This window comes from Papaver somniferum, chromosome 3 (genome assembly GCF_003573695.1).
Source record: "Papaver somniferum cultivar HN1 chromosome 3, ASM357369v1, whole genome shotgun sequence".
NCBI lineage: Eukaryota > Viridiplantae > Streptophyta > Magnoliopsida > Ranunculales > Papaveraceae > Papaver > Papaver somniferum.
Window position 1 is genome coordinate 79403466 of NC_039360.1, and position 26682 is coordinate 79430147.

The 26682-nt window shown below is 35.3% G+C and overlaps 3 protein-coding genes across 4 annotated transcripts; 2 read left to right on the top strand and 1 right to left on the bottom strand.

Moving 5' to 3' along the window:
* The first annotated feature begins 863 nt into the window (after positions 1–863).
* On the top strand, positions 864–4471 carry LOC113356600 (probable pectin methylesterase CGR2). Of its 2 annotated transcripts, none has more exons than XM_026599773.1 (7): positions 864–1090; positions 1664–1828; positions 1957–1996; positions 2219–2260; positions 3068–3442; positions 3587–3642; positions 3962–4471. In XM_026599773.1, exons 2-7 carry the CDS (start codon positions 1706–1708, stop codon positions 4112–4114), a joined length of 789 nt encoding a protein of 262 aa, XP_026455558.1. In that variant the 5' UTR covers positions 864–1090; positions 1664–1705; the 3' UTR covers positions 4115–4471. The 2 variants fall into 2 exon arrangements, with proteins under 2 accessions (XP_026455558.1, XP_026455559.1); XM_026599774.1 differs by having other exon boundaries at positions 1667–1828.
* A 13052-nt stretch (positions 4472–17523) lies between these two features.
* LOC113361394 (1-aminocyclopropane-1-carboxylate synthase 3-like) lies at positions 17524–19707 on the top strand. The gene is made up of 3 exons (XM_026604649.1): positions 17524–17979; positions 18074–18234; positions 18350–19707. Exons 1-3 carry the CDS (start codon positions 17689–17691, stop codon positions 19299–19301), a joined length of 1404 nt encoding a protein of 467 aa, XP_026460434.1. The 5' UTR covers positions 17524–17688; the 3' UTR covers positions 19302–19707.
* A 5806-nt stretch (positions 19708–25513) lies between these two features.
* Positions 25514–26401, bottom strand: LOC113359671 (protein FAR1-RELATED SEQUENCE 5-like). The gene has a single exon (XM_026603264.1). The coding sequence runs from the start codon at positions 26399–26401 to the stop codon at positions 25514–25516; it is 888 nt and encodes a 295-aa protein (XP_026459049.1).
* Between the last annotated feature and the right edge of the window lie 281 nt (positions 26402–26682).

A 26682-nucleotide genomic window follows, 5' to 3' on the forward strand; every position in this document is an offset into this window, starting at 1 on the left:
TTTGGAAGATAAGGATTCACCTACTTCATAACTCTGGGTAGAATCATTCATTTTGACTGAAAAAACCCAAAGTTCTACGATTTTAAAAGATTCTCATTTTCCAATTTCTTCTTCTACTTTTCTTTCTAAAACAAAAATAAAGACGTTTTAATTTTTATTTTCAAAGACTAACTATAAATCAATTTATTAATCTAATCTAACCACTCCCACTTGATTAGCTAAACTGATTAGGTTCATTGATACAAATTAATATAGGGTTCTTGACTTTACTACCGAATGATCGTATTCTATTTTTTTCATGACCTTCCAAGCAAAAAAGAGGATAAATATTAGAAGAAGGCTATGCCAAAAAAAAAAAAAGTTTTGATTTTGGAAAATCAGGCAAAACACCAAACTTGTTCAAAGGAAATAACCTTTCTTTCTTCAAAAATAAAAAATAAAAATAGGTTTCATGAAGAAACAAATTGATGCTTCAGAATAAAAATGGAAAAAGAAAAAAAAAAACGGGTAGCTAGCTCAGCTGGTTATCCCCATTTCTCAAAGGTTTGATATGTTCCAGGAGGTTCCGATTATGCAATATTGCAGAATTTGACATGAAAGATAGAGTTAGCTAGCCCCTTGTGATATAATCAACTCCCTATTCGCTTCGGTTTTCTTGGATGGTTCCTCGTAAGGCTCGCTGGTAGGATGAAATTATAACCCATGTTTACAATCATAAACCGGTTTCGGACTTTCGATAGCCAATACAGTAGCCCACGGGCTGAGATGCTCGGTTTTACCCAAAAGAGGAGAAGTTAAACCACACCGACACACAAGTGCGTAGATAAAGCTACTAGAAATAAGTGTTTTTATGAGAAGTTAAAATAAAGAAGAAGATCAAAAGAAAAGTATAAAAACAAAACATCTGAAAATAAGTGTGAATGTAATATCCGAAAGGAAAAAAGAAAGTTTATTATTAAGCTACTGTGAAAGTAGTGTAAGTAATAACTCCAGGAGAAGAAGAAGAAGAAGAAGAGCAGATCTAGATCCAACTTAATAACTATACACAAATCCTGATTACAACTTCTTCCTCTCTTTAATACAGCTTCAGGTACTTTCTCAAAACCCTAACATTTTCATTCTTCAAATTTCTTTGGATTCCTGTTTTCCTGATTGATCTATTGCGTTTTCAGACTGGTAATTTGGTTTAGATAGATATTATAAATGGTTATGAAATGTTTATTGATAGGTTTGTTATTATGCTGAAGTCGAGTTCTCACTTCTCACTGAATTTCACGGGTTCATATGAATGATTTACAAGTTTCAGATTGAATTGTTGTACATTTTTTTGTACCTTATTGATAATTAATTCTGGTTTCATAGAGTAATGTGAGGTGTAAAATGTACGGATCCGGTTTCAAAAGTTAGTATTACCTTCAGCTTGTTACAAAATTTTGTTGCACATTCTCTGGAGTTTATGAATTTATATCTGGGTAGTGAAAATTGTGCAGATCTAATAATTAGGATAGTTTTGTTTCTGTCTTGGAACTTCCCCAATTTCATGCTGGCATGTTGAGTAGAATGTACTCATTGTTTAACTAATGAATTAATGTTTAAATTTACATTTATTACGCTTCTTAACTGGAGATCTAATAAACAAGTTTGGTGTTTGCCTGATTTTCAGTAGGGAATCAAGAGTAAAGTCTTGTAAAAAAGAGCAGTAGCCATGTCAAGAAGGCCAGGAAATCCTGCTCGGCGTTTTGGGGAGAGTGGAGGTATACCATTTGCAAGCTCATTGCATCAGAAATCTCGCTCTTCACCATTCCTCTCAGTTGGTCTGCTCGTTGTGGTATATCACATATCCTTGAGATTTCACTTTATAATAGGCTCCTACATATACAATTCATCAAAATTTGTACTGTTTGGCATGTCTTATCATTTCGAATCCTGATTGTATTGTTTTCATTAAATTTTCAGGGCGCACTCCTTCTTATTGGTTATTCGTACAGTGGCTCAGGTTTGTATAATCCTCCAAACTGCTCCAGTAGTATGTATTCAAGTGATTGTTTTTTCTATATGCTGTTTGCTGAGATCAATGTTACGTAACTCTTGCTGGATTGGAGATTTTCATTTCTATTAGTGATGTTCTGTTCTTGGTTTAGCATACAATTTCTTTGATTTTCGATTCATAATTATTTGATTTTTGTTTTTGTTTCACTCATACATTTCCACACGACAGGTGGATTTGTTGCTGATAGAGATGCTGTTAGCAAAGTTGAAGGTATACAATTTGTGCCAATCTAGTTTTTACTTTCTGTTAAATTTTAGCTGTCAGAATGTTGTTACAACCTTACTGATTTGAACTACTTGATATTATCACGATCTTCATTTTCTCTTTGCCAATAAAGAGTCAATCAGCTATCAGTTTGTTTCAAGATGAGCCTCCACTTATTCTTCACTAACTAAACATTAGCTCCTGGCATCTGATCTCTATCAAGTATAATTGATAATTTGACATGCTTTTGCAAATGGTAACAGAAGCTTTAATGTTAGGCTTTTAAACCGATATTACATCTTTCGGTTTCAAGTAGTAAAAGTCTACCTTTAGAAAATGTATGGCTCAAGGTTGTTTTTTTTCAGTTTCTTTGGTTAGAAATTGTGTCCACTGATAGAGCCAAAATTAGCCAGCGTAATGATCCTCATCAGGGCATGTGATTTTTTATTGTGCTCTACCATTACTTAATTTTGAGTCCACACCCTGACTTGTAGAGTTAAGTCGATATAATGAAATTACAAATAATAATCACAACTCTTTAGATATCCCTCAATCAGATATGATATAAACTATGGTTCAGTGTTAGAAAACATTACAATGGATTTACTCAAATGGTACACTGGAGTTCTGTATAACTGACTTGAAAGTTGACCCGTTTGTTCATGGATGAAGAAGCTAAACAAGCTATGAGAGATATTTTTTATCTGTATGTTTTATTAACCTAAGAGCCTATTCTAATTCATATTCGAAATCAGTTTGTTAAGTTTATCCATTCCTTTTTATGAAAGCCTCACCGGGGATTCTTACATTCAGGTGGTCTTTCATGCACGTTGGAAGCTCAGACTGCGATACCTGTACTGAAGAAAGCATACGGTGATGCCATGCGTAAAGTTTTGCATGTAGGCCCCGATTCTTGTTCAGTGATCTCTAAATTATATAAAGAAGAGGATGTTGAAGCATGGGGTGTGGAACCATATGAGATTGAGGATGCTGATGCTAGCTGCAAGACTCTTATGCGCAAGGGCATTGTCCGTGTTGCTGATATCAAGTTTCCTCTTCCTTACAGAGAAAAGTCATTTAATCTCGTTATCGTGTCTGATGCATTGGATTACTTGTCTCCTAAGTACCTCAACAGAACTCTTCCTGATCTTGCTAGAGTTTCCATTGACGGTCTTGTCATTTTTTCTGGTAATTTCTGAAATTTTTACACTATTGGATTTTAAGGTGCATACTCATACATGGTTGTCTCTAACCCTAGGCTAGAAGTTTGTAGATAAGAATGACAATGATCTACCCAACCTTCTTAAACTGGCTTCTCATTTCTGTATGCAGGTGTTCCAGGCCAACAGAGAGCTAAAGTTGCTGAGCTATCTAGATTCGGAAAACCTGTGAGTAGCTTTTTGTTGTTTATGGCATTACTGACTCAGTTTACGATTATAATATGATCTTGTCTAAAATAAGTCACCAAAATGAAACTGCATTCACAAATAACACTCTTATTTTATGTCAATGATGACATCAAATTATTCGTTACTATATCTGTTTAGAGTTTCATCCGTTAATTTGCTTCACAAGACGTATTGTTAGGGCCAATTTTTTCTTTTTTCATTAAAAAACTGATAATTTGTGTTATGTTTATGTTCATTAAATAAAATGCGTCAATTGTTGGATTCTGTGATTGACATCCTGTAATGTTTCCTTGTGAAGGCCAAATTGCGTAGCACGTCTTGGTGGATCAGATATTTTGTTCAGACTGGCTTAGAAGAAAACGAATCTGCCATCAAGAAGTTTGAGCAAGCTGCACTCAAGAAGTCATACAAACCAAGCTGTCAAGTTTTCCACCTCAGTGCATACCATTGAAATTCTCAACAGTACACAAGGTTGGGGTATTCTTGTTACACCTATAGTCAAAAGAGAGCCTTCTTCAACTCACAACTGAATTTTTTTATCGACAAGATAAACTCACATCTAAAATATATATCTTCCTTCCAGATGGTAAATTAAATCGCATTACATTTAGATTCCTGTTCTATTCGTAAGTTAGAAGATATCTATTTATTAAATTTGTAGTGGAAGTATGCATAAACTGGGTTTCCACTAGTTTGTATTTGTTAAATTAGTATTTTTTTTGCCCACTGTCTTTCCCCGTTCTTGAACAGATTGTTATGCTCCATGAAAGGCGAAGCCAATTAAAGTTATGTTATCTAATTAAACAAATGTAGTGAATTTTGATACTGGTCTGAAAAACTAACCCGCAAGTGCTTGTCACCAAATGCATACGCCAGTGAGAATTCACTCTGTGGACAATAGCATCTGGTAATTATTTTTCCTCTCTAGAGAAGCAGAAATGGACTGAGCATTGAAAGAAAAGGCAGATATAGGCTACAGAAATGACAGCTTTGCAAGTACTCAGTGCAGTTCCGATCTATCAATCAAGCTTGTTCTGGTAACACCTACAATCTCCATGGCTTTTTATATGTGAATAGGCCCAATTCTTTGTGCATAAACCTGAACCTTTTTACCAGACTAGTAAAATGCTATCTTTCAACCTCTTCTAGTAATGGCCAGCAAGGCTAATCTCCCAAGTTTGTGAACCGATGCAGTAGGAAGCCTTGAAATTTTGGAATCGTCAAGATTAGTAAAAGAATTACTGGAGTCTCGATCAGTAATGAATTTTCACAGTATTAAACCAAAGACAGAGAAAAGCAAACACGGATAAACACGAAATATAATCTGCCTTGCTCGTTTCAAAGAAAGAAAATGAGTTCATTGTATTTGTATAATGTTCTTAAAAAAATGATTTGAGAGCCATTTCGGAACATGGATGTTTCCCAACTAAAGATACAATAATCGGCGATTTTCTTTTTCTGGATTTTGAAACAAGATTGAGATAAAAATGGAACATGAAATTTCCATCACCATATGGATTTTATCCAGGCCAGTAAACGATTGCTTTTCAAACACCATATTGTGGCCACAACTCCGGTCACCTGCTGCATTATACATGTATGAAAACAGTAGGTACGTATAAATATTTTTCTCAAGAGAATGTCAAACAACTTCTTCGTATCAGATACTGGGATTCTTATGCACCTTAACAACCACTTAAAAAAACTTAAATAAAATAATAACCAAACAACTCTCGAAGACCACCGAAATGTGCAAGCCAATAGTTGTAACATCAAGGGATTTTCCTCCCCAAAAATGAAATGAAAAAAAGAAAATGAAAAAGTCGGCTTGTCCGTCATGTTTAATGATTTATTTTGCTCTTTTGTTCTTGTTAAGATTTTTTCAGCCATTCCATTCCCACCTCCTAACTAAATCATATATACATATTTTATGAAAATCAGTTTCTGGTATATCTATTTTTAATCATCAAGTGATGGGATATGCACATTGAAACCTAAGCATCATGGGCTTGGAGCCCACCACGTGACTGCTGGTGAAGCCAATGATTAAATGACAAACAATGAAAAACTTGATCAAATCATCCAATTATTAACATGCACTATGTTGGCAGACAATAAAATATAGAGGTAGAGCTACCCCGAGTTATGGTGAACCAGAAACAATCAGACATTTCCATTTTCAGGTGGACCGGCCCTTTAGAACAGACACACATGCCAGTGTAGGCTCCTGTCAAAAATAAAATAAAATTGGTATTGGTTGATTTTCTTTAGTAAATAGATGGTACTGCTAGAGAGGTTATACGAGTTATTATATTCCTTAATTTCCAATCACAACTTCGTAAATAGAGATAATCTACAAGAAACGTAAGTTAGACAGTCTGACCGAAGAATTGTGGGAATAATCTATAAGAGATTTTTGTTGTGCAAATTTAGTAATTTTCAATCACAATTTCGTAAATAGAGATAATTTACAAAAAAAATAAATATAAGATAGACGGTCTAACAGAAGAATTGCGGAGATTATATATGTCAGAAATCGAAGACCCGAACATTTTGTTTTTTTGGATTATTTTTAGCAAATATTTCATTTGGAAAAGAGAAACAAATAAGATTCAAAGTTAAGGAAGAAGAAAAGAACATAATTATCAAGTATTAGTGGATAGAAATGAAGTTCTTCAAGAGTTTCCATATTTGTAGTTGGTAGACATGGGTATTTTCATTCCCTATCCACACACACACAAGTAGTTTTCATAGACTACCATCCACACACATAATCCAACAAGTTTTAGTGTAAAACCATAAGAGACTACTATTGTTTTGGATAATTTTCTTGCACTTTCGGCTAAATGTCTAAACATTAATCTATAGATAATAACATGTTTTATTATTATTATCATGACAAAGAAGTTTCCTGAATTAAGTGTTTTAAGATGGTGACAAAACTCTCCAAATTTTGCCACAATAACAAAGCGAGAATTGAAGATAAAATACCTCCGAAGAAGAACATTCAAAGAGAAGAGATTGAGTGACATGTTTGTGTGTCTTTTTCTTGACACTATAGAGAGGCATGGGTCAAATTGACATGAGCTGTCATGTTCATTTGTCATGAGCCAAGAAGAAGGCCTTGTTTCTTTAGCAACAAAATATAGGACCATCAAAGAAATTTGGTCTAAAATATACTACTAACACTTTTGTCTCAAACAAAGGTTTAATTCTTTGTAGATGAGTATGGCTAATTGTAGGGTTGCATGGAGGAGGGTTTCACGTGATGATGCGAGGAGCATGAGCCGTACCCCACCCCCCCATCCTGCCTGTCACTGTAAATTTGAAAGCATGCAAATTGCAAATATGGGGGTTTTGGTTTTTGGAGTGCGAATGCAAGTCCCAACCGGGAGACATTGAGACATCAATTGTACAAACTAAGGTTATTAAGTTTATGGGCAGCGAGAGCACCCCAAGTGACCACTTGCGAGCTCGCAACCCTACGGTCCATCATGCGTACACCATTACGTATGTCCTACTGAATGCAGGCTGTCAATATTTTCGGTGTTGTTGTTTAAAGTTTTGATATACGTACGTACACTTGAGTTAGGGTGGCTCTTGTGATCATACCTACTGTTGAACTGGTTTTCCGAGATATTTTCTAGTTGGATGCCAAATTACGTAAGAAAAGCAAGTCTAGGTTCATTGATAGTCAGTTAGGAACGGAGTTGCTTATTTCATCCAAATCGGTATTCTGCATGTCTTACCGGTTGAGCAACTACAATGTAGGTGAAGGTACGGACTTCATTCATCATACAGAGTACACCTAGATTACCCCGTACATGCATGACAATGACCTCGATGGAAGCCAAACCAAAATATACAGTTAAATCTTGGTGTCCAATAATTGCCATTCACCAATACCAAACCCGCAAACCGGATCATTTCAAATGGAAAAATTCATGGAAGGTTCCGGACTAGGTTGTTTGGCCACTGCTCTGTATAGAGTATGCTCCTAACAGCTACAGCCTACTACACACACAATGGATCAGACAGTGAGGTAGGTTTGTCGATAATCTAGTTACAAAGGTCAAAATTTTCGTTTAGGGTTCACATTTACAAGTACAGGTCCAGGGATTTTACATCACAAAATCACGTGCAAGCACACTGTATACAGCCACAGAAAGCAACTAGAAGCATCTATCCAGGAATTCGCCTACACATGAGCGATTGCCAACTCGATGAGAAATCATTCAGCAATTCGAATTTCTAACCAAACTGAGATAAAACTAGGAGAATAAATGAATAATATTTAAACTGGGAAAAAATCAGTGCCCTGCAATATATGCCCCTCCCTAATAATGTCTAACGCAAAAATGTTTTTCTATTTGCTCGAGGTAGCCGACCCATCTGGGAGAAGGACTGAGCCACATGAGTCTAAGGGCCCGGTCGTGGTTCCCAAAAATCCCCCCCCTCCACCCCGCCCTCGTTGGAAACTATCGTGTTGTATGTATAGGTGCTGCATTAAATAGTTTAAAGTCGGCTATATTGTACCTACGCATATTAGAATATGTGGATTTCTGTAACAAAATCCCTACCTCGATTCATGTTGCAGCAGAAGCATTACGATGCAACTATGTAGTACGGTTTAAACATGATCATCTGATTAATTAGAATTTATCTCAGTGTGATTATTAAAATGGTAAGTGCTGATAAAAAGGGGTGGTGGAACCGGATATTAACCGACGATCTGTACTGTGCCGGCCAAAATATAACAAAGAGTTAGCATGTTGCCCAAATCCAATGAATGAGTTTGAATTTTCTTCTTGAACTTGTACCGAGCTCTTTGCCCGATTATGGGTCTTTTGATTAATGTTTATAAAATTAAAAGACAGGAAAACTCACTAGGAATCGTTTAATTAGGTCGATTAAAATGACCGAAATCAGGTTAAAGCTTAGAAAATTATATCCGAGATACCTTTGCCACCATGCAACGATACAAGCAACCAGATATGAGGTATTATTAAGAGCACATTACACAGAAACCCTCGTCAATGTATTCTCTTTTATTTTATTTTTCTCACTCGCGGTTGATTTTTCTTTTTTACCCCTTCCACTTTCGGTACGTCTAGTGAGCAATGGGCAAGTGACCAAAGCATCACTCCCCCGCCTGTTACATTAGGACAAAACACTGAAAATAGGGGCCACAATTAGGCGCCCATTCCAGGCACATGAAATATCCATGGAGGGCCAGTTTATATGTCAATATTTGACAAACTAAAATCATTTAAGCTGAATCGTCTTACTGGCTGCCGAAATATGAGACATGGCTGGCAAGTGAGTCATACATTGGTCCCAACTTATCAACTTACGGTCCCGTTTATATAGCTCATTAGCTAGCAACCTAGTAGCTCTGATTAAGAGTGAAGTTACACGTACTGACATACATGACATTGGCAAAGAAGAAGACCAAGCGCGAAGCTGTCCGATGTGATGTCGATTACAAGACAAAATATATTCAATGTATTACTGAGTCATGATAGCTCTCTCTAGCATATTTTCTCTCATCTTGCCTGGCCATTTGCATTTCGCAACAGTAACAATATGAACGTACATTTGGGGTTCAGTTTGGTTTCATATCAATCTTGTAAGTACTTTCAACCATATTTTTCGTTAGGTAAATTTCTAAGTAGATGGAGAGGATATTTCCTTGCATAAGAAAGATGTGATTTGTTTCTCCCTCGCAGGGTTTCATTGTTCGCTATTTTTGTTTTCTCAAGTGTGTTAGGCCAAATGTTCGCTATTGTCAGTCTCTTAGATCTCTTTCGCTATTTCCCGTTTCTTTACGAGTTAGGTACTTTCTTGACTTCAAGCCTTATCTTCTATGTATTTTGAGTAGCTAAGTTTTGCTCGTTTTGTGTAACACCATTGGAGCGATTCCTATCAATGCTATTTCTTGTTTTTCTTTGGAACAAAATGACAAACAGATATGGACCACAAATTAATCACATATTTAGTCATGGAATCGAATCCTTTGGCGGATCGTGCAAACGTCTAATGCGTCTTAATCTTGGACCTGGCCGGCCACCTCCATTATTACGTAGTATGTGCCAAAACATCCCCTACACATTGAGGGCATATGGTGTGCATATCTTTAATTAATCCCTTATCTGAGTACTTAAGATCAAGCCAAATGGGAGAACCCTATCATTCGAGACTTTAGAGTAATTGACTAAATGATGAAACCTCTCCATCAGTCCACAGTTACAAGGAGAAACTCACCACCCAAAAGTCAAAAATCATCCAAGTCAAACAGCTTTGACACTAAGCCAACGAGATCGAGTTTGTAGGGTTTTATCTCGTAGTTGACAAGTGTGGATGTCTGTCGCGGTAATTTCTCTACACTTGTTGTTTCATTAAAGTCAACCGAACAATTAAAGGTAAAACAGGGACCGACCGGTGCGAATGAGACATGACCAAAACTAAAGGCATCGAGGTGGAATTGTACCGAGAGTAAAAAAAATTGATTGACCTTTTCTTCTTTGTTACCTTGTTTTCCAAGGTAGTGGTAATTTCTGAGTCAATTAAACAGTTGATTATAAGCAACAACCCGACAAGAAACCGTCATCTTAAGAAAGAATAATGTTTTGATAATTCGCATTTCAGCTGAGACATATTCGGTGGGTAGTTAGGGTCAAAGCTTAGCCGTTTTTTCTTTTTGAAATGTATTTTTCTAGATTTGATCGTAAACTATTGCTAGTTTTTTCGCTAAATGTAGCTTATCATGGTCTTAATGTGGTGTCATGGATGAGTGTTAAAAACTACACAAAATTGGTTAAAAAGATCAAAATCAATAATTTTTGGGTGAAAAAGACTTGTACATTTTGATACTGTTTAAATGGACAAAAATTAAAAAGATATTGTTCAAATGGACAAAAATATAAAAATAGGCAGGATGTAACCAGTTTCATCCTACCCATTTTCAAATATTTTTTTCTTATTTTTAATTTATATCAGGATGCATCCAGTTTCATCCTTGCTATTTTTTAAGTTTAAGCCGCGATGAATCCAGTTTCATCCTTGTTATTTCTTTTTGTCCATTTCACCCATACTAATTTTTACTCGTCCATTTGAACCATGTTTTAAATTTTTTTGGACAAATGACCCATTTTCCGTAAAAACTAAAGAAAAACGACATGTTGACATGGTTATTCACTTATTCACATTCAATCTCACAATTTTGGAGATATCTTTTTCTTTTATAATAGAATTCAGATGCCAATAATTGTGAAACGAAATTTTTTAGTGATATAATCCCCTTACAAAGCTATGTAGTTATATAAAAGTTTAGTGCTTTTGGAACAACCAAATCTTATCATCTACGAAATTCAAATTTACTACTATTTACTTTTAATGATTTTTATTTCAACGTAAATGGTGGTGTTACATGTCTGGATTATGCTTATTTTCTAAAGGAATATAGAACATTGTAATAAAAACATATCATCAAAAATATTTGAAAATTGACTATCCTATTTACTCATTATTTACTAGAGATGCAAAACGTGCCGGCCCGGCCTGGCCCAACCCGTAAAGTCACGTGCTTACCGTGCTACGTGTTTTGCTGGGCTGTGTCAGACACTCAGACGTGCTGTGCTGGCCAAAAAATAATCGTGATGTACCGTGCTAGGCTGTGCTAGCTCATTTATTTATGTTTTCCAAAGCAAATACTTTTTATATATTTTAGTTAGTATATGTATTATTATAGAAATTAATCAACATAATGAAAATAAAATGTCAATAACTATCTAAAATAAAGATTTTTGTGAAATATGCATGAAATGTGATGTATTGTGTTGTATTTTATGCATGATTTGCGTGCTTTCTTCGCGTGTCGTGCTATGCCGCGTGCTAACACGTGCCACATGCTGTGTCGTGATGATGTGCCTATTTGTTTGGCACAACACAACACACTAAGCTAACGTGATGTGCCCGTGCTGTGCCAGGTCACGTGCTGTGTCGTGCTGGAATTTAAACGTGCTGTGTTGTACCATAAACGTGCTGGCCTGGCCCAATTTACACCTCTAATTTATACCATTTTATCTTATGAGACAATGTCGTATGGCTTCAATATATGATGAATCACAAAGAAGAAGTTTCTAGTTCAAGCTTGACTAATTCTCGAAACACGAATCCAAGCATGACTAAAGGATGTTCAGAGGACTTATGGCTTTCTGAGGTTGAGAACAATTTTTATTGTTCAATAAGCTATATTTGATGAAAAAGATCCTAAAAACATCAAATTGCCTTAGTGTTCATACACTGATTTTTTAGTTCGCAAACACTGCAAAAATCTGATGACACTAAACTCCAAAGTGAATAAGAGATCATGAAGTAATATTCCTAGTTTACGAACTATGCAATTTCCCGATGTTCTTGGAGCTTGAAAATTTGCATTTGTATTCTCGACCTGGTTTTTCTATTCGCAAACTTCGCACTGTCATAGCGACAAACATACTCAAAAATATCCAACAACCTTCTCTTACCGCTATGAAGGTGTAAGAAGGAAACATGAAATGGTTCATCACCAAAAAGACTGAATCATTTAGCTTTCCACTATTTTGGCCATTAGATTTCCCGGTGTAGCTCAAGAATAAAAATATTATCGATGAATAACAATTACCAGGTTTAAATGATTTAGATCCGAAACAACTTTTCAACCCTAAACCTTTTAGCTTTACATTTGTGAATTCACCATCGAGTTCCTTACATGTGACGAATTCGGCTGTGATCAATCAGGGGCGGAGCCAGGCTAGTGCTGGGGTGTGCATTTGCACCCCCTTCCCAGCTGGCTCTAAAACCTAATAACCCAGAGTAGCTTTTTGCACCCGTAAAATATTTTTTATCTCCCCAAAGCAAATTTTTGCACCCCTTCTTTGAAATCTTGGTTCCGCACCTGTAATGAACCTCTTTATGTTTTTTTCCTTCAAAAAATTCTTGGTTTGTTTCCTTGTAAATTTTTTTGTGAATGGTCGTGAAAGTAAGTTTAGTTGGATTTTCCCTGAGCTACATTGGTAATGGTCTTGTGGGGGAATTGAAATCAAGATTAATGCAATCACAAACTTGAAATTTGATCATCTCATATGATCAACTAAAAGAACGCTATTTGAATCATTCATTTGGGTTGACTTTTACAAGGTTAATTCACATTGGATTAAAAGTAAACAACTTTGAGCTAAAGAAACATACGTATACATGCATCATATAGTAAGCATTCAATGTAAATTTGAGAATAAAATTAAGGGTCAGTATTTGATAGTGTACAAAAACAAATAACGCGGGATTAGTTGTATTTATGCGGGGAGCATAACTGGTCCCGCGTTGCATGCTGCTATTAGTGGGACCAACAATTAGCGAAACAATTGTCTCTAGGATCTCCTGTCGGCATGGGCTTTAAATTGAACGTGATTTTATTTCCAACAATAAAACCACCAACTGAAATGGGGAAATTAGAGGGAGACCTAAAAAAAATAATATTCTCGTTTTCAGACTCACAATTAATTTTGTATATCGTGACACTCATAATTATATGAATCAATACATAACTGGTTATGCATACTATCTTTTCAGGCATAACTGGTTATGCATACTATCTTTTTCAGGGGTATAATTGGTAGCGCAACTTGGACATAACATATCTAAAAATCCGCGCCTTAGAATGTTACAAATTTTATATCATTGGAAATCTTTTTAAAAGAGCTACGCAACGAGTACAAACAAGAATATCAAATTTTTGTTTTTAACGAAAAAATCGGAGGTGATCCTCATTTTAGGGAAATTTTTTGAAAACATGATACTTAACCATTATGCAGTCACCAAAAACGATGCATAACACATTCTGCAGACGCATAACAAATTATGCAACCATTTTTTCGACTGCATAACAAAGTTATGCATCTATAACAAGTTATGTAACCATTGTTTTGGTTGATTTTAGCCGTACATATAAAAAATTGATGCATAATACAATATGCATCCATATTTACTGATGCATATCAGGTTATGCATCTATTTTCTCGATGCATAATGCATTATGTAACCATATTTTCGAACGCATAACAGGTTATGCAGGTTTTCTGGACTGCATAACAAGTTATGCAACAAATTTTGTAGATGCATAACAGGTTATGCATCAATTTTCACGAATGCATAACATGTTATGCAGACAGTTTCTCGACTGAATGGCATGTTATGCAGTCATAACCACATCATCATCTTCTTTCATGTTTCATTAACTCCCACGCAAACCATTATCTTTCAGTTATTCGGGGGCTCTTGGTCAAAATCATGTATTTACACCATCATCTTCTTTCATGTATTTACACCATCATCTGCAATTAAACCTGCATAACAGATTATGCAGGTTTTCTGGACTGCATAACAAGTTATGCAACAAATTTTGTAGATGCATAACAGGTTATGCATCCATTTTCACGAATGCATAACATGTTATGCAGACAGTTCCTCGACTGAATGACTGTTTGGAGCTGTACCAACAAATTGGGAAGCTCCTGTATCTCTTAGTCACTTAGCTAGCTTCCCCGATTTTGTAATCCCTCGTACTGCTTGTCAAATAAGAACTTATATATATATGTAGCATCCTCCAACATTATCCCCAACTAAATGAATTGGCCCATTTGGCAATGACGCACGCTCAAGTGAATTTCATACCTTTGCCAACAAAAACGTTCTAGATTTCCAATGTACTTCGCTTGTTCTTCAACAGTCAGTAGAACAGGATGATCATGCCGAACAAAATCAGTTTGAAGCTCCATTAGTAGTAGATCTATTTAAGCATTTCTACCCATCTTTTGTCCAGGGAATTATAGCGTATGACTCAACGGGAATCCGTAAAATTCATCACAGCCGAGCTCAAGTAACAATCAAAATGCATCACTAACAAAAAAGGAAAAAAAATCAAATATGTAAACAAACAACAGACAAAGAACATGAAGGCCATGCCCTTAAAGGAAAACCCTGAGAGGAAAAACATAGTGTGGCTCATTCTTTGGTTTCGGTAATCTCCACCAGTGTATGTGAATAAAATTAATTTGAAGCTCCTGCAAACAAATTAGGGTTCATATAATGCAAATAAAAAAAGAGTCTTATATGAAGCAATTCCAATTTAAGAACTGGAAGGAGAAGAATAAGAGAACCTGTAGTAGCTGGTCCTCAGTATGCCCCATTGATTAGATTTCTGGTATCTTCCCCACCACAACTCCTTGATCTGGTCTTCAGTATACCCCATTGAGACTCTAGAGCAAGTTTTGGTGAAGACGGGAAACGACGGAAGGAACAATTCTCAGGATCGTGTTTGGATTTTGGGTTGGGAATCGTTACTAGAGACGGATGATCGGAATCAAGTTGAAATCGAAGTAAACCTATAAACAAAAATGGAATGCGAAAGCGAAATCATAATTTTAAAATATATTGATAGAAACCAAAATGGAAAAAAAATTGAAAAATTGGTCTAGTAGTAGTTTGCACAACTGAAATTGCTAGATTCTCCTAAATTTGACCCTATGTTTCTGAAAGACCGTCCTTTATTCCATTTTGGTCTGTTTCAAAATTGTGTCCAGCTTCTGTTTATGGACGTATTTTTTCAATGATCTCTCCAATATACCCTTAAACCTTTTATATTTATTAAAAAAAATTAATGGAACCCAATCTACAAATCTATATAATTAAGGAAACACATTAATTCTACATTCCTTCTAAAAGACAATATATATGGTTCCAAATTAAATTCCTTATAAAGTTTATCCTCCATAAATATATAATCTTTTTATCTCTATATTCTTTTCATCTCTTTTATTTTTTGCAAAAATGGGATATGTTTTAATTTTATTTTTTTTATTTCCTATTTACAATTCTATATCAATTTTAGGAAGTTTTTCTTATTAACATTTTAATTGAACTAAATTAGGCAAATACTTGAGGGTAGACATGTAAACTACAATGGTCTTTTTAATATCTTGACAAAGTCAAATCGGACCATCTTTGTGAAACGGAGGGAGTATTTCTTACTATCAATTTTCATTCCAAAAAAAGGTTTACTCAATTTTATAGACGCGTCTCGACTCTGTTACACAACATATGCCTAAAATTTCACTTATATCAAGAATGTTTGAGCAGTGCGTGAATTTTTTTCTGCCAGATTACTGTGCACAACACATTTGTAAAGTCTCATCCACATAAAAAAAACTCCAACAACGCAAAGATTTTCCTTTTACTGTGACTTTATTGCTCATAGAGGGTACTAATTTATTGGAAAGGGCACCGAATCTCATATAAAACAGATACTCCCTCCGTTTCACAAAGATAGTCCGGTTTGATTTTATCAAAATATTAAGAAGACCATTGTAGTTTATATGTCTACCCTCAAGTACTTGTCTAATTTAGTTCAATTAAAATGTTAATAATAAAAACTTCCAAAAATTGATATGGAATTGTAAATAGGAAATAAAAAAAATAAAATTAAAACATATCCCATTTTCGCAAAAAAAAAAAGAGATGAAAAGAATATAGAGATAAAAAGATTGTATACTTATGGAGGATAAACTTTATAAGGAATTTAATTTGAAACCATATATGTTGTCTTTTAAAAGGAATGTAGAATTAATGTGTTTCCTTAATTATATAAATTTTTAGATTGGGTCCCATTAATTTTTTTTTATAAATATAAAAGGTTTAAGGGTATATTGAGAGATCATTGAAAAAATACGTCCATAAATAGAAGCTGGACACAATTTTGAAACAGACCAAAATGGAATAGAGGACGGTCTTTCAGAAACAGAGGGAGTATGAGATTCGGTACCTTCTCAGTAAACTGGTACCCTCTGTTAGAGCAAGTCTTATGGTGGAATCCATCCATCTTCCATCTTCCATGCCACCTCAGCACTTGGAACTGTGGATGAAAGCGCAAGTGTAATGGTCGAATAGTAGAAACGCTATTCTTAATGGAGCTAAAAAAACGCAATTAAGAATGGAGCTAAAAAAACGCTATTAAGAATGGAGCTTTTTTCTCAGCCGTTAGATTTCAACAACTCATTTTAAATCTACGGATAAAAAAAAAACACAATTCTTAATGCCGTTTTTTTGCACTATTCTTATTAGCGTTTAGCGCTATTCTTATTGGCGTTCAGATGGATTCCACAATCGTGAAACCTTGCTTGGATTTTTTGTGGAAGACCCCAACTTAGAAACCACTAAACTTGACATTCCATGATTTTTCCACACTTGGAATAGTTTGGATTCCATCATAAGACTTGTTCCTAGCAGCCTTCACAATGCATGCCTAAAATTTCACACGCATCAAAGGCTCTCAGGAATTGTTGTTCCCACTGTGACTCTGTTGCGCAACACACGCCTAGAGTTTCATTGTTAACCTGCGTGGGTCATGATCCCTTTTACTATTAACAAAAAGAATGAAAATTCTTAATATTATTTTCCGATGCCTAACTTAAGCTTTAATTATCTACTGTAAAAGGAAAATACGCGTCGATTAATCCTCCAATCTAATAAATGTTAGATGGACGGTTCTAATCATTTCCGTGTTTGTAGGTTTCTAACTATAGATTATTATTTTATTTACATTCTCATTTTTTAATTTGCCCAAATCGGGAATTTTAATTTAACTTTCAATGCCCCCAACTATCTCTGTCTAGTGTCAAGTGGAGAGAGAGAGAGAGTCAAAGTCAAGACTCAAGAGAGTATTATGAAGAAGAACTTGTCATCATAATACAAATCACTTAAAAAATTTGTCTATATATATGTGAGTGTTTCTTGCTAGTTCTCCAAGTCATTTCATTCATTCCAACTTCTTCTTCTCCTTCTCCTCCAACTTCTCTCTTCATCCTCCATTTCCAATATCCAACTTCAATCTTTCAAACTCAATTGTGTTCCATTTTTTAGCTATCTGATTTTTCATATCAGAGGTTGTCATTTTTGCAACGGTTTTCTGAGAGAAAGATAATACAAGTCATGATGAAACTCCCACACTTTTTATCAAAGAAAGCCACGTGTAGTTCCCACGGACAAGATTCTTCATATTTCCTTGGATGGCAAGAATATGAAAAGAACCCATATCATGAAACTAAGAATCCATCCGGAATTATCCAAATGGGTCTTGCAGAGAACCAGTTGTCTTTCGACCTTCTTGAATCATGGTTAGAGAAGAATCCAGATGCATCATCACTTAAGAGAAATGGTGAATCCATTTTCAGAGAATTAGCTCTGTTTCAAGATTACAATGGATTACCAGCTTTTAAAAATGTAAGTATCTATTAAATCTCTTGATTTGATAATTGATATGATTAATTAGCTAATTAATCTCGGTTGCTAATTAAACTTATTAAAATTCTTACAGGCAATGGTGGATTTCTTAGCTGAAATTCGAGGAAACAAAGTACACTTCGATACGAGAAACTTAGTTCTTACAGCTGGTGCAACTTCAGCTAACGAAACTCTTATGTTCTGTCTTGCGAATCCCGGCGAAGCTTTTCTTCTTCCAACTCCATATTATCCAGGGTAAGCAATCCATTAACTTTACATTAATTTGTTAATGAAGCTACATTTTCTTGATATCTACGTGCTTATATTAATTAATTAGTGAGTCTAATTACTTTTCTATTATTTCTTACAGATTCGATAGAGATCTCAAGTGGAGAACCGGAGTAGAAATTGTTCCTATTCACTGTTCCAGCCATGACGGATTCGAAATTACTGAATCAGCACTTAAAGAAGCTTACACCACAGCACAGAAACGTAACTTGAAAGTTAAAGGAGTGTTGATTACAAACCCATCAAACCCTTTGGGAAAAACCATCAGCAGAGCTGAATTAAACCGTCTTGTTACGTTTGTTGAAGCAAAGGAAATCCATCTAGTTAGTGATGAAATTTATTCCGGCACAGTTTTTGAATCAGAAGATTTTACAAGTGTTTACGAGGTTTTGATCGAAAGAAACCTTCAAAACAGCAGTGTCTGGGGAAGAACTCACATCGTTTACAGTCTTTCAAAAGACTTGGGATTACCCGGGTTTCGAGTTGGTGCGATTTACTCCAACGATGAAATCGTCGTTTCAACCGCAACAAAAATGTCGAGTTTCGGACTGATTTCTTCTCAGACTCAGTATCTTTTATCGGAAATGTTATCCGACAAGAAGTTTACGAGCCAGTACTTGACAGAAAATCAGAAGAGACTTAAGAACAGACATGGTTTACTCGTGGAGGGACTTCAAAATGCCGGTATCGATTGTTTGAAAAGCAATGCTGGATTATTTTGCTGGGTCGATATGAGGCATCTACTGAGTTCTAAAACATTTGAAGGCGAAATGGAACTCTGGAAGAAAATTATGTATCAAGTTGGTCTTAACATTTCTCCTGGAGCTTCTTGTCATTGCAGCGAACCAGGTTGGTTCAGATTATGTTTCGCCAATATGTCCGAGGACACTTTGCACCTTGCGATGGATCGTCTCAAGAGTTTCGTCGAATCGATGAATAACGATAAACGTCCAGTACGTAGTTCGCGAAGGAGGAGTTTAACCAGATGGGTAAGCAAATTGTCATCTTCTTACAAAACCGAATCTGAACGTTAGATCATCGATCATTCTGGGTACGGAAATCTCACCGATTAATCAACATCGTCGTCGTCAACATCAACATATTGGTACATTTATATATATAAAAAAATTATATATATGGATCAATCAGTGTATGAATATGGTCAATTAGTCATATCTACCTGATTTGAATCCTTTTAGTATTTCATTTTTTTTTCATTTAAAACTTTTTAATTCCTTTTTTAGCTCTATTTTTACTGTAAAAAGTGCCCTCAATCCCTGTTTATTAATTGAGGATTTGAAGTGGCAAAAGGTTTTACTTGTAAAAGCTGAGTTTCTACCTCAACATTACTCCCTATAGGAATTTTAATTTTACTATATATTGATGAATTAAATCAATTAATATTTATTATATATTTCAATAAAATTGATCACTCTCATTTTACTACTAATTTGTGTGCTAATTGTTAATAACTTGTTTGCTTTTTGTTTTATAGCCGAATTAGTCAATATTTAGTGGAGGACATTAAACATAAATTGTCCAAAAGGAGAAATTCCAAATCCTTGCGAGTTGCATTTGTTTTGGTTTTGGCGAAGATCACACCAAGAAACAACATTCTCCAATGTCATGTGTCACATTATGATAGGTGACACTTGTAATTCCTTTTATTTATCATTATAGAATTTTTTTTTTGAAGCGATTTTCCCAATTAATTGGCCATGTGATTTTTAACAACCAAGGAATCTTATTTTAGATGCAACACCTTTGTTCTTGTTAGTCTTCTAATAGCAATGAAAACAATTTCCACTTGATTTGGTTGAACATCGTTCAAGTTGATTAGAAAGCTACAAAGTGACGGAGGCAAGATGTTCTGCCGATGGGGTCAAAACTAGTAAAGTGTAATAATTTGTATGAATTAACCTCTTTTACCCCTACAAAGACTGAAATTTAAGGAAAAAACCACACATTTACCTTATGATTCAAGAAAAAATGAGGTTTAGAGATCCGTCTTGTCTCAACGTGGCTCCGCCACTAAAGATACTACTACTGGTTATTGCAGTTAAGTGGTGGTGGTTGTACGGAGATAGAGCCAGTTGAGAGCATAGTTGTGTAGTTGAATATCCATCCCAAATAGATCTTATGATTTTGCTACTTGAACAGCTTCTTGACAACTGATTGCCCGCGATGTTGACGTGACAGAGAGAGGTAAGTATTTTTTTATTTATTCAATCACAGGAAAAAAGAAAAAGGAAAAGTGAAATTCCTTAATTTTATTATCGTTGGATACACCCGATGGTTCAGATGAGTTCTGTATCGGTAGTTCCAAAGATAACTACTATCTATTACTGTTGTTCTCGTTTTGGAGCAGCGAGAGGAGAGAAGCAATGTTGAAATCCTAATTCTACCTTTGAGGTAAAAATCGTTAAATCCTTCATTTCAATTTCTTCGAGTAATCATCTATTGATTTACTTCTAGTTTGATGTTTTAGATCGGATTAGTGTATCGTTTCTGTTTATATTCAGTTGAGAGATTTGAGATTTCGCATAAATTCATAGCAGGTTTGTTAGATTACTTTATCTACAGCTGTTTCGTTTTCTTAGTTTTGCTTACAGATCTGATGTTTTTATGGCTTATTCTTTTTGTTTAACATGATTACATCATAGTTTTGCTTACAGATCGATATCTAGACTTAAATCCCAACAACAAAATCAATTTCAGGAAGAACCATCATTGAGTACGAAAGATGGATTCATATCTTTATTTCCATAGGTTAGGTGTTGATTGTTGGAACCCTCGTAATAGATTTTGATGGTGGAATCCCATCGCATTTTTTAAATTAAACCCAACTTTTATAAAATCAATCCCCTCAATTATATTTGCACTTATGCTTATGCCAGTTGAAGCTATATTCCATGAGCTTTGCTGTCATAGTTTCGAACACCTCTACAAGCATATATATTGCAATTTTGAGAGAACAATGATTGAAACTTCCCTATTTGTACTTGTAATGTTCACAATTTTAAGCTAACCGTCAGAACAAGCAAGAAACTCCAAATTCGAGTTCTTCTATTTCTGATGAGGGAGAAGAAGCTCTTAATTGTAGTAGTCTCCTGAAGAGGCGAGGCTTTGTTTTGGGTCATTTCTGAGTTTTTTTTTCTTGCCTGTTTTTTTTTTCTTAATTATAATTGTTGAGGTGATTCTGTATAGGAAATTCAATGGTCCTATAAGGCGAGCAAAGAGCGGTGGGCTATGAGGAGAGGTTTCTTTTGACAATTAACCTTAATGTTGATATCTAGTACTCAATTAGATTGCATAGCTTATACTCTATGGGCCTATGATGATGCTTTTTGGGAAAAGCTCTTTAAGTCATCATTTTTTTAATAATCCGTTTGCCAAATCATTAGCTCGGGTGTGCAATTTTTCTTGTTTTCATATAGGTCAGGATAGATGTGCTTGAACTTATTGCCACATAATGAGAATTGGGGAAAGATGTTAAATCTTTTAAGGAAAAAAGAGAGTAGGTGGTTTTTTTTTCTTCTGTTTGCCTAGGATATGTGAACCCATGTTAGTTCTCAATGATGTATATAAATAGACTAACCAAGCATTTCATTCGGAGATGTATATATAAATGTAGATTTACTGTCCTTCCCAGTTTTTAATCATTTTGGTAGTGCAACTTTACTAGATCATTGGCGAGGTTTTATTAAAACGTTGCTCTGGATGACATTTGTGGCTTTAGTTTTCTGATTCACCTACTACAAGTTGTTTGGAATTTTCCACCATCAAATTCACGGTGATTTTCACTTTGGATATCAAATCATCTTTTGGTTTGATATTTTCTACATGTTTGCTCTCTTGTTTGAACATTTACTAGCCTCCTTGTGTTCTCACGAATTCATGTATGCTGCCTGAACACCTGTTTACTCACTACATCTTATTTGGGCACAATCTTTTTGTACGGTGGTGAAGTTTGTCTGTAAATAGTTGCATTGAAGGCAGTTCCCTGTTGTATGTACTAATGGTGCTTTCAATTCTCAATCCATTTACCAAAGTCGTCATGCTTATGGAAACACTGACAGGGCCTTCAATACATGGTATGTTAGCCAAGATCTATCTTTGGTAAACCTCACCTCATCTGCCTTTATAGAATCACCAATTGAGAAGGATTGATCAGTTTTGCAAGTCTTATGGGAGGTGTCTCACCTGCTGTCTCAAAAACTCAGTAAATCTGATGTATTTTAAGAAAGGATTGGCCAGTTTGGCTAGTTTTGTTGTTAATTTGCGTATGTAACCTGAAAACTCATTAAAGCTACTCACACAGTCTGTAAATTTATGGGTTTGTAAATATATTATTTCTTTGATGAAATGAATTTTATTTTAAAATAGATTTTTTTGATTGCACAATCACATATTTATTTTGCTCTTTACTTAATGGTATTGCAGACTATGCAATCCTCCTGCAAACAACTGATGTAATGTTGCAAAGTTTGTGGTACTATTACAGATCAGACTTATGTTGCACATACATGAATTAAATTTCTTCATTAAAGCAAGCATGATTCAATATGTAAGGTGGTACTATACTGAGTAGGATTTTCCAGACTTGATGATGCAGAAATAATGATTCAAACCACCCATACAAATAATGTCAGTAATACCAGATTCTGTATTTGTTCCATTCAAGCAAAATGCATCACTAAAATTTCCTGAATGTTGTAGCTCATATATATCCTTGCAGTAGGGACTATCTTGAAACATTGTAATCCATGGAAGTACTAATTCTTCTCGCAAATAAGGAAGCTACACATAATGAGCCTAAAACCAAATAAAAATAATACATCCACTTAGAATCTAACTCCGCCTTTGAGTAAACCCCTCGCTGGAAGGTGTCTGTGATGCAGTTGGAGTGACAACTCGATCATGTACACTATGATCCCCATATGCTGCTCCAAAATTATTGATTCCTCCATAGTACTTCCATTACGGAAAAAAAAAAGAAAAGAAGACATTATTAGGATTTTAACTTCCATAAGAGTACACTTAACAACTTTATATGTCGCAAAAGTTTGTTTACCATTAATTTTCCTAGAAAGGAACTTGGTTCTGTAATCTGGTAAACACCATATGTTGTCCTCATATTTGGCTTTACAATTATAAAAAACTATACTTGTTAGAGGGGAAACTAAAAGGATAGAAACAATAGCAACACAAAGAAGCATAAAATAAGGTGAATTTCAACTACTCACATAAGGAGGGTTGATATATGGTGCTTCGGCAGGAACATGCATGTACATGCCAACTGGAGAAAAAGTAGAAGCACTATTATTCAGTTGAGCGGCATTTCCAAGAGCACCATGACCTCGAGTGCCCCGACCACGAGTTCCTCGACCTCGAGTGCCTCGGCCGCGAGTACCTCGACCACGAGTAGCTTTTGTATGTTGCTGATGTGAAATATCATGAGGATATGATGGTGTTGGAGTTGCAACACTCTCCTGGGTCACAGGCATATCATTTAAGCTAAGATCTGGAATATTTGTGATGATATCCTGTAACAAATCAAATAAAATGAGCAAGATGCTAGTTATAGGGTCTGGAGATGTTGCCACAGACAGAAGAAAAAGCATACATTCAAATATCCTTCACAATTTGTATTTATAATTCTAATATGTTGAGCAAGTTACTGTCTAAGATAAAAGATGTTCAATAGACAAACAAAATTATACTAACATATATTTTGACAATGAAAGATGTGTTCCATTAGTAGTGAACATAAAACACTAACCTGGCTACGCTTTTTCGAGGGCTTTGTTTTTGTCCTTTTCCGTGCTCTCTTGGCTTTGAGTCTTTTAGATCTCTTTCTTCCTATACGTTTCTTTTTCGGTGGATTACGAACATTAGGAACTGATGTATCCCCTTGATTCTCAACGTTCAATTTAATCTTTTCGATTTCTATTGACTTAGCTTTGAGCTCCTCAATCTTATTATCCAACCATTCATTGACAACCTTACTTTCTTCATCATTGGCAGAAGCCAAATCCACTAAAACGTTGAACTTCAGAGATATTTGATTGTAACGGAGACTGGACTCGTTCAATTCCCAACAACTAAAAATCACTTTCACTTTTGTATGCGGTCTTGTTACGTCTTTTCTCCACCTGCGTAAAATGTATTTTTCAGGAATAAGTCGAATCCCATTACGTATTAGTACCACAATTTCATGTATACAAAGAATTCCCTTAGACTCAAACAATTTGCAGCTACAGTGAACATCAAAATCAATACATTTTTTTCTTTTTTTATCTTCAATTGTTTCGGTTTCATCTGCGGTTTTATCAAACACACACTCCTCGTTTTCACTGTCATCTGTCTCGCTTTTTTCAGCTTCACTTCCAGTTGTTTCACTTTTATCTGTTCCGCTTTTATTATCCGTCTCTAAATCATCCATGCCTTCACCATCATCTACCACTTGAATAACTATATCATCATCTTCCTCTTCACTGCTACCATCATCCATTTCTGTTTTACGGAGTGCAACATTAAATTTCAGTTTCTTACAAAAATCATCATTAACCCAAACATCCTCTTGAATAACGTACTTATAAACCTCGGACTCCTCATCAAACTTAACCACTTCATATGCAATATTCCCACGAATTTTTTTCTGGAACTCTTGAAATTTCACAAGGGTATACATATCCCGCAGTTGCTTTTCAAAAGGATATCCACCAGAAATAACAGGAATTGACTTTGAACATGACTCTGCATCTGCTATCAACTCTTTTTCTACTTTTTTCCTCAAGGCTTGTTCGCATTGTTCAACAAACTGTTTTAATTTTATCTTTGAATTGACAAAACCTTTAAAGAATGCGTTCATGCTTTCACTACGCTGAGTAGAAGCCATCCCCGCCCAAAATGTGTCTTTAAGAAAACATGGTACCCATCGTTCTTTCTCAGGGTATAAATCGTTCAGCCATTTGTTTTGTTGTAAATTGTATTTATCGATCATTTTCTTCCATGATTCTTCAAATTCAGATGGAGTCTGGGAATCATACACCGCCTCTTGCAAAGCAAACCCAATTTTCTCTCTTTGTTTGTAACTACCAAACTTTTCAGGAATTTTTTTCATTATATGCCACAAACACCATCTGTGCCTAGCTTCTGGAAAAACAATTTCAACCGCATTCTTCATGGCTTGACACTGATCAGTTATAATTTCTCTCGGAGCACATCCAGACATGCATTTAAGTCACTTCTTAAATATCCATACAAATGTTTCTGTAGTTTCATCACAAAGCAACCCACATCCAAGCAATATTGATTGGCCATGGTGATTAACCCCGATAAAAGGAGTGAAAGGCATCTCATAATCGTTAGTCATGTAAGTGGCATCGAAACTAATAACCTCGCCAAATTCTTTATATTCTTCTCTACTCCAACCATCAGCCCAAAATACGTTTTTCAAACAATTATCTTCACTGTAGTCAACTTCGAAATAAAACCCACTATTCTCTTTTACCTTCTTGGAAAAATATTTCATCAAAGCAGTTGCATCCCCTTCACTAAGTCTTAGTCGACGTATTACATCAAGTGCATTTCTACAATCTTTCTCATTGCAATCAACTTTATCAAATCCACCAAACTGATTCACCACAGAGCGGAAAGTCTTTTCCACTGGAATTCCTAATTGGTCATTAAGATCAATTGTATGTAATACATGTGGTTCAACTTTGCGATGTTGCTGATAATGCCGAGCCAGACTTGGATTATACGTATGATTGTGATCGAGCTTAAGCTGAGTAATCTCCCATTTGTCTTCATCATCCAATCTTGCAGTAACGTAAGCCTTGCAATCACAACGATTTCTCTTGCGAGGTTTGACTATATTTTTAGTCATGTTAACAGGATTTCCTGCTCGGTTACAAACATACGTCACACTCCTTATGATCCCTTCTTCATTTTTCCGATTAGTTCTTTTTCTAACTGCAAATCCTAATCGTTTTGCATACGCTTTAAAAGCACTGAACAAATCATCATGTGTTTCAAACTTTTTTCCAATGTAGAATTCTTCCTCATCAGTACTTTGCATCTTTTCACCCGTTTCCTTCTCAGCATCATCTAAACTGGCCGCCACCATCTACACTTCAAATCAGATTAGATGTATTATAAAAGTGATACAAGTTTACGGTATAAACACATCTGTGAACATTAACATGTATCAATCATATAAGCTATAGTTTTGAAATCGTTATTCAAACTCCTGATCAGAATGCTTACCAAATCTAATGGAAGAGAAACGAGAACTGTAAATACTTCATAAAATACGATTTATATCAAACCTTAAACAATAAAGATGAGTTTGGCATTCAAAACGTCGCATTCAAAAACTCTTATACAATAAATATAGTGTTGGGTTTT

Excerpts from the sequence above, each read along its gene's own strand:
- LOC113361394 (XM_026604649.1), top strand. The coding sequence starts at position 17,689 with ATGATGAAACTCCCACACTTTTTATCAAAGAAAGCCACGTGTAGTTCC. Across the intron at positions 17,980-18,073 it reads GATTACCAGCTTTTAAAAAT|GCAATGGTGGATTTCTTAGC; the intron begins GTAAGTATCTAT and ends AAATTCTTACAG. Across the intron at positions 18,235-18,349 it reads CCAACTCCATATTATCCAGG|ATTCGATAGAGATCTCAAGT; the intron begins GTAAGCAATCCA and ends TATTTCTTACAG.
- LOC113359671 (XM_026603264.1), bottom strand. The coding sequence starts at position 26,401 with ATGGTGGCGGCCAGTTTAGATGATGCTGAGAAGGAAACGGGTGAAAAG.
- LOC113356600 (XM_026599773.1), top strand. The coding sequence starts at position 1,706 with ATGTCAAGAAGGCCAGGAAATCCTGCTCGGCGTTTTGGGGAGAGTGGA. Across the intron at positions 2,261-3,067 it reads TGCTGTTAGCAAAGTTGAAG|GTGGTCTTTCATGCACGTTG; the intron begins GTATACAATTTG and ends TCTTACATTCAG. Across the intron at positions 3,643-3,961 it reads TATCTAGATTCGGAAAACCT|GCCAAATTGCGTAGCACGTC; the intron begins GTGAGTAGCTTT and ends TTCCTTGTGAAG.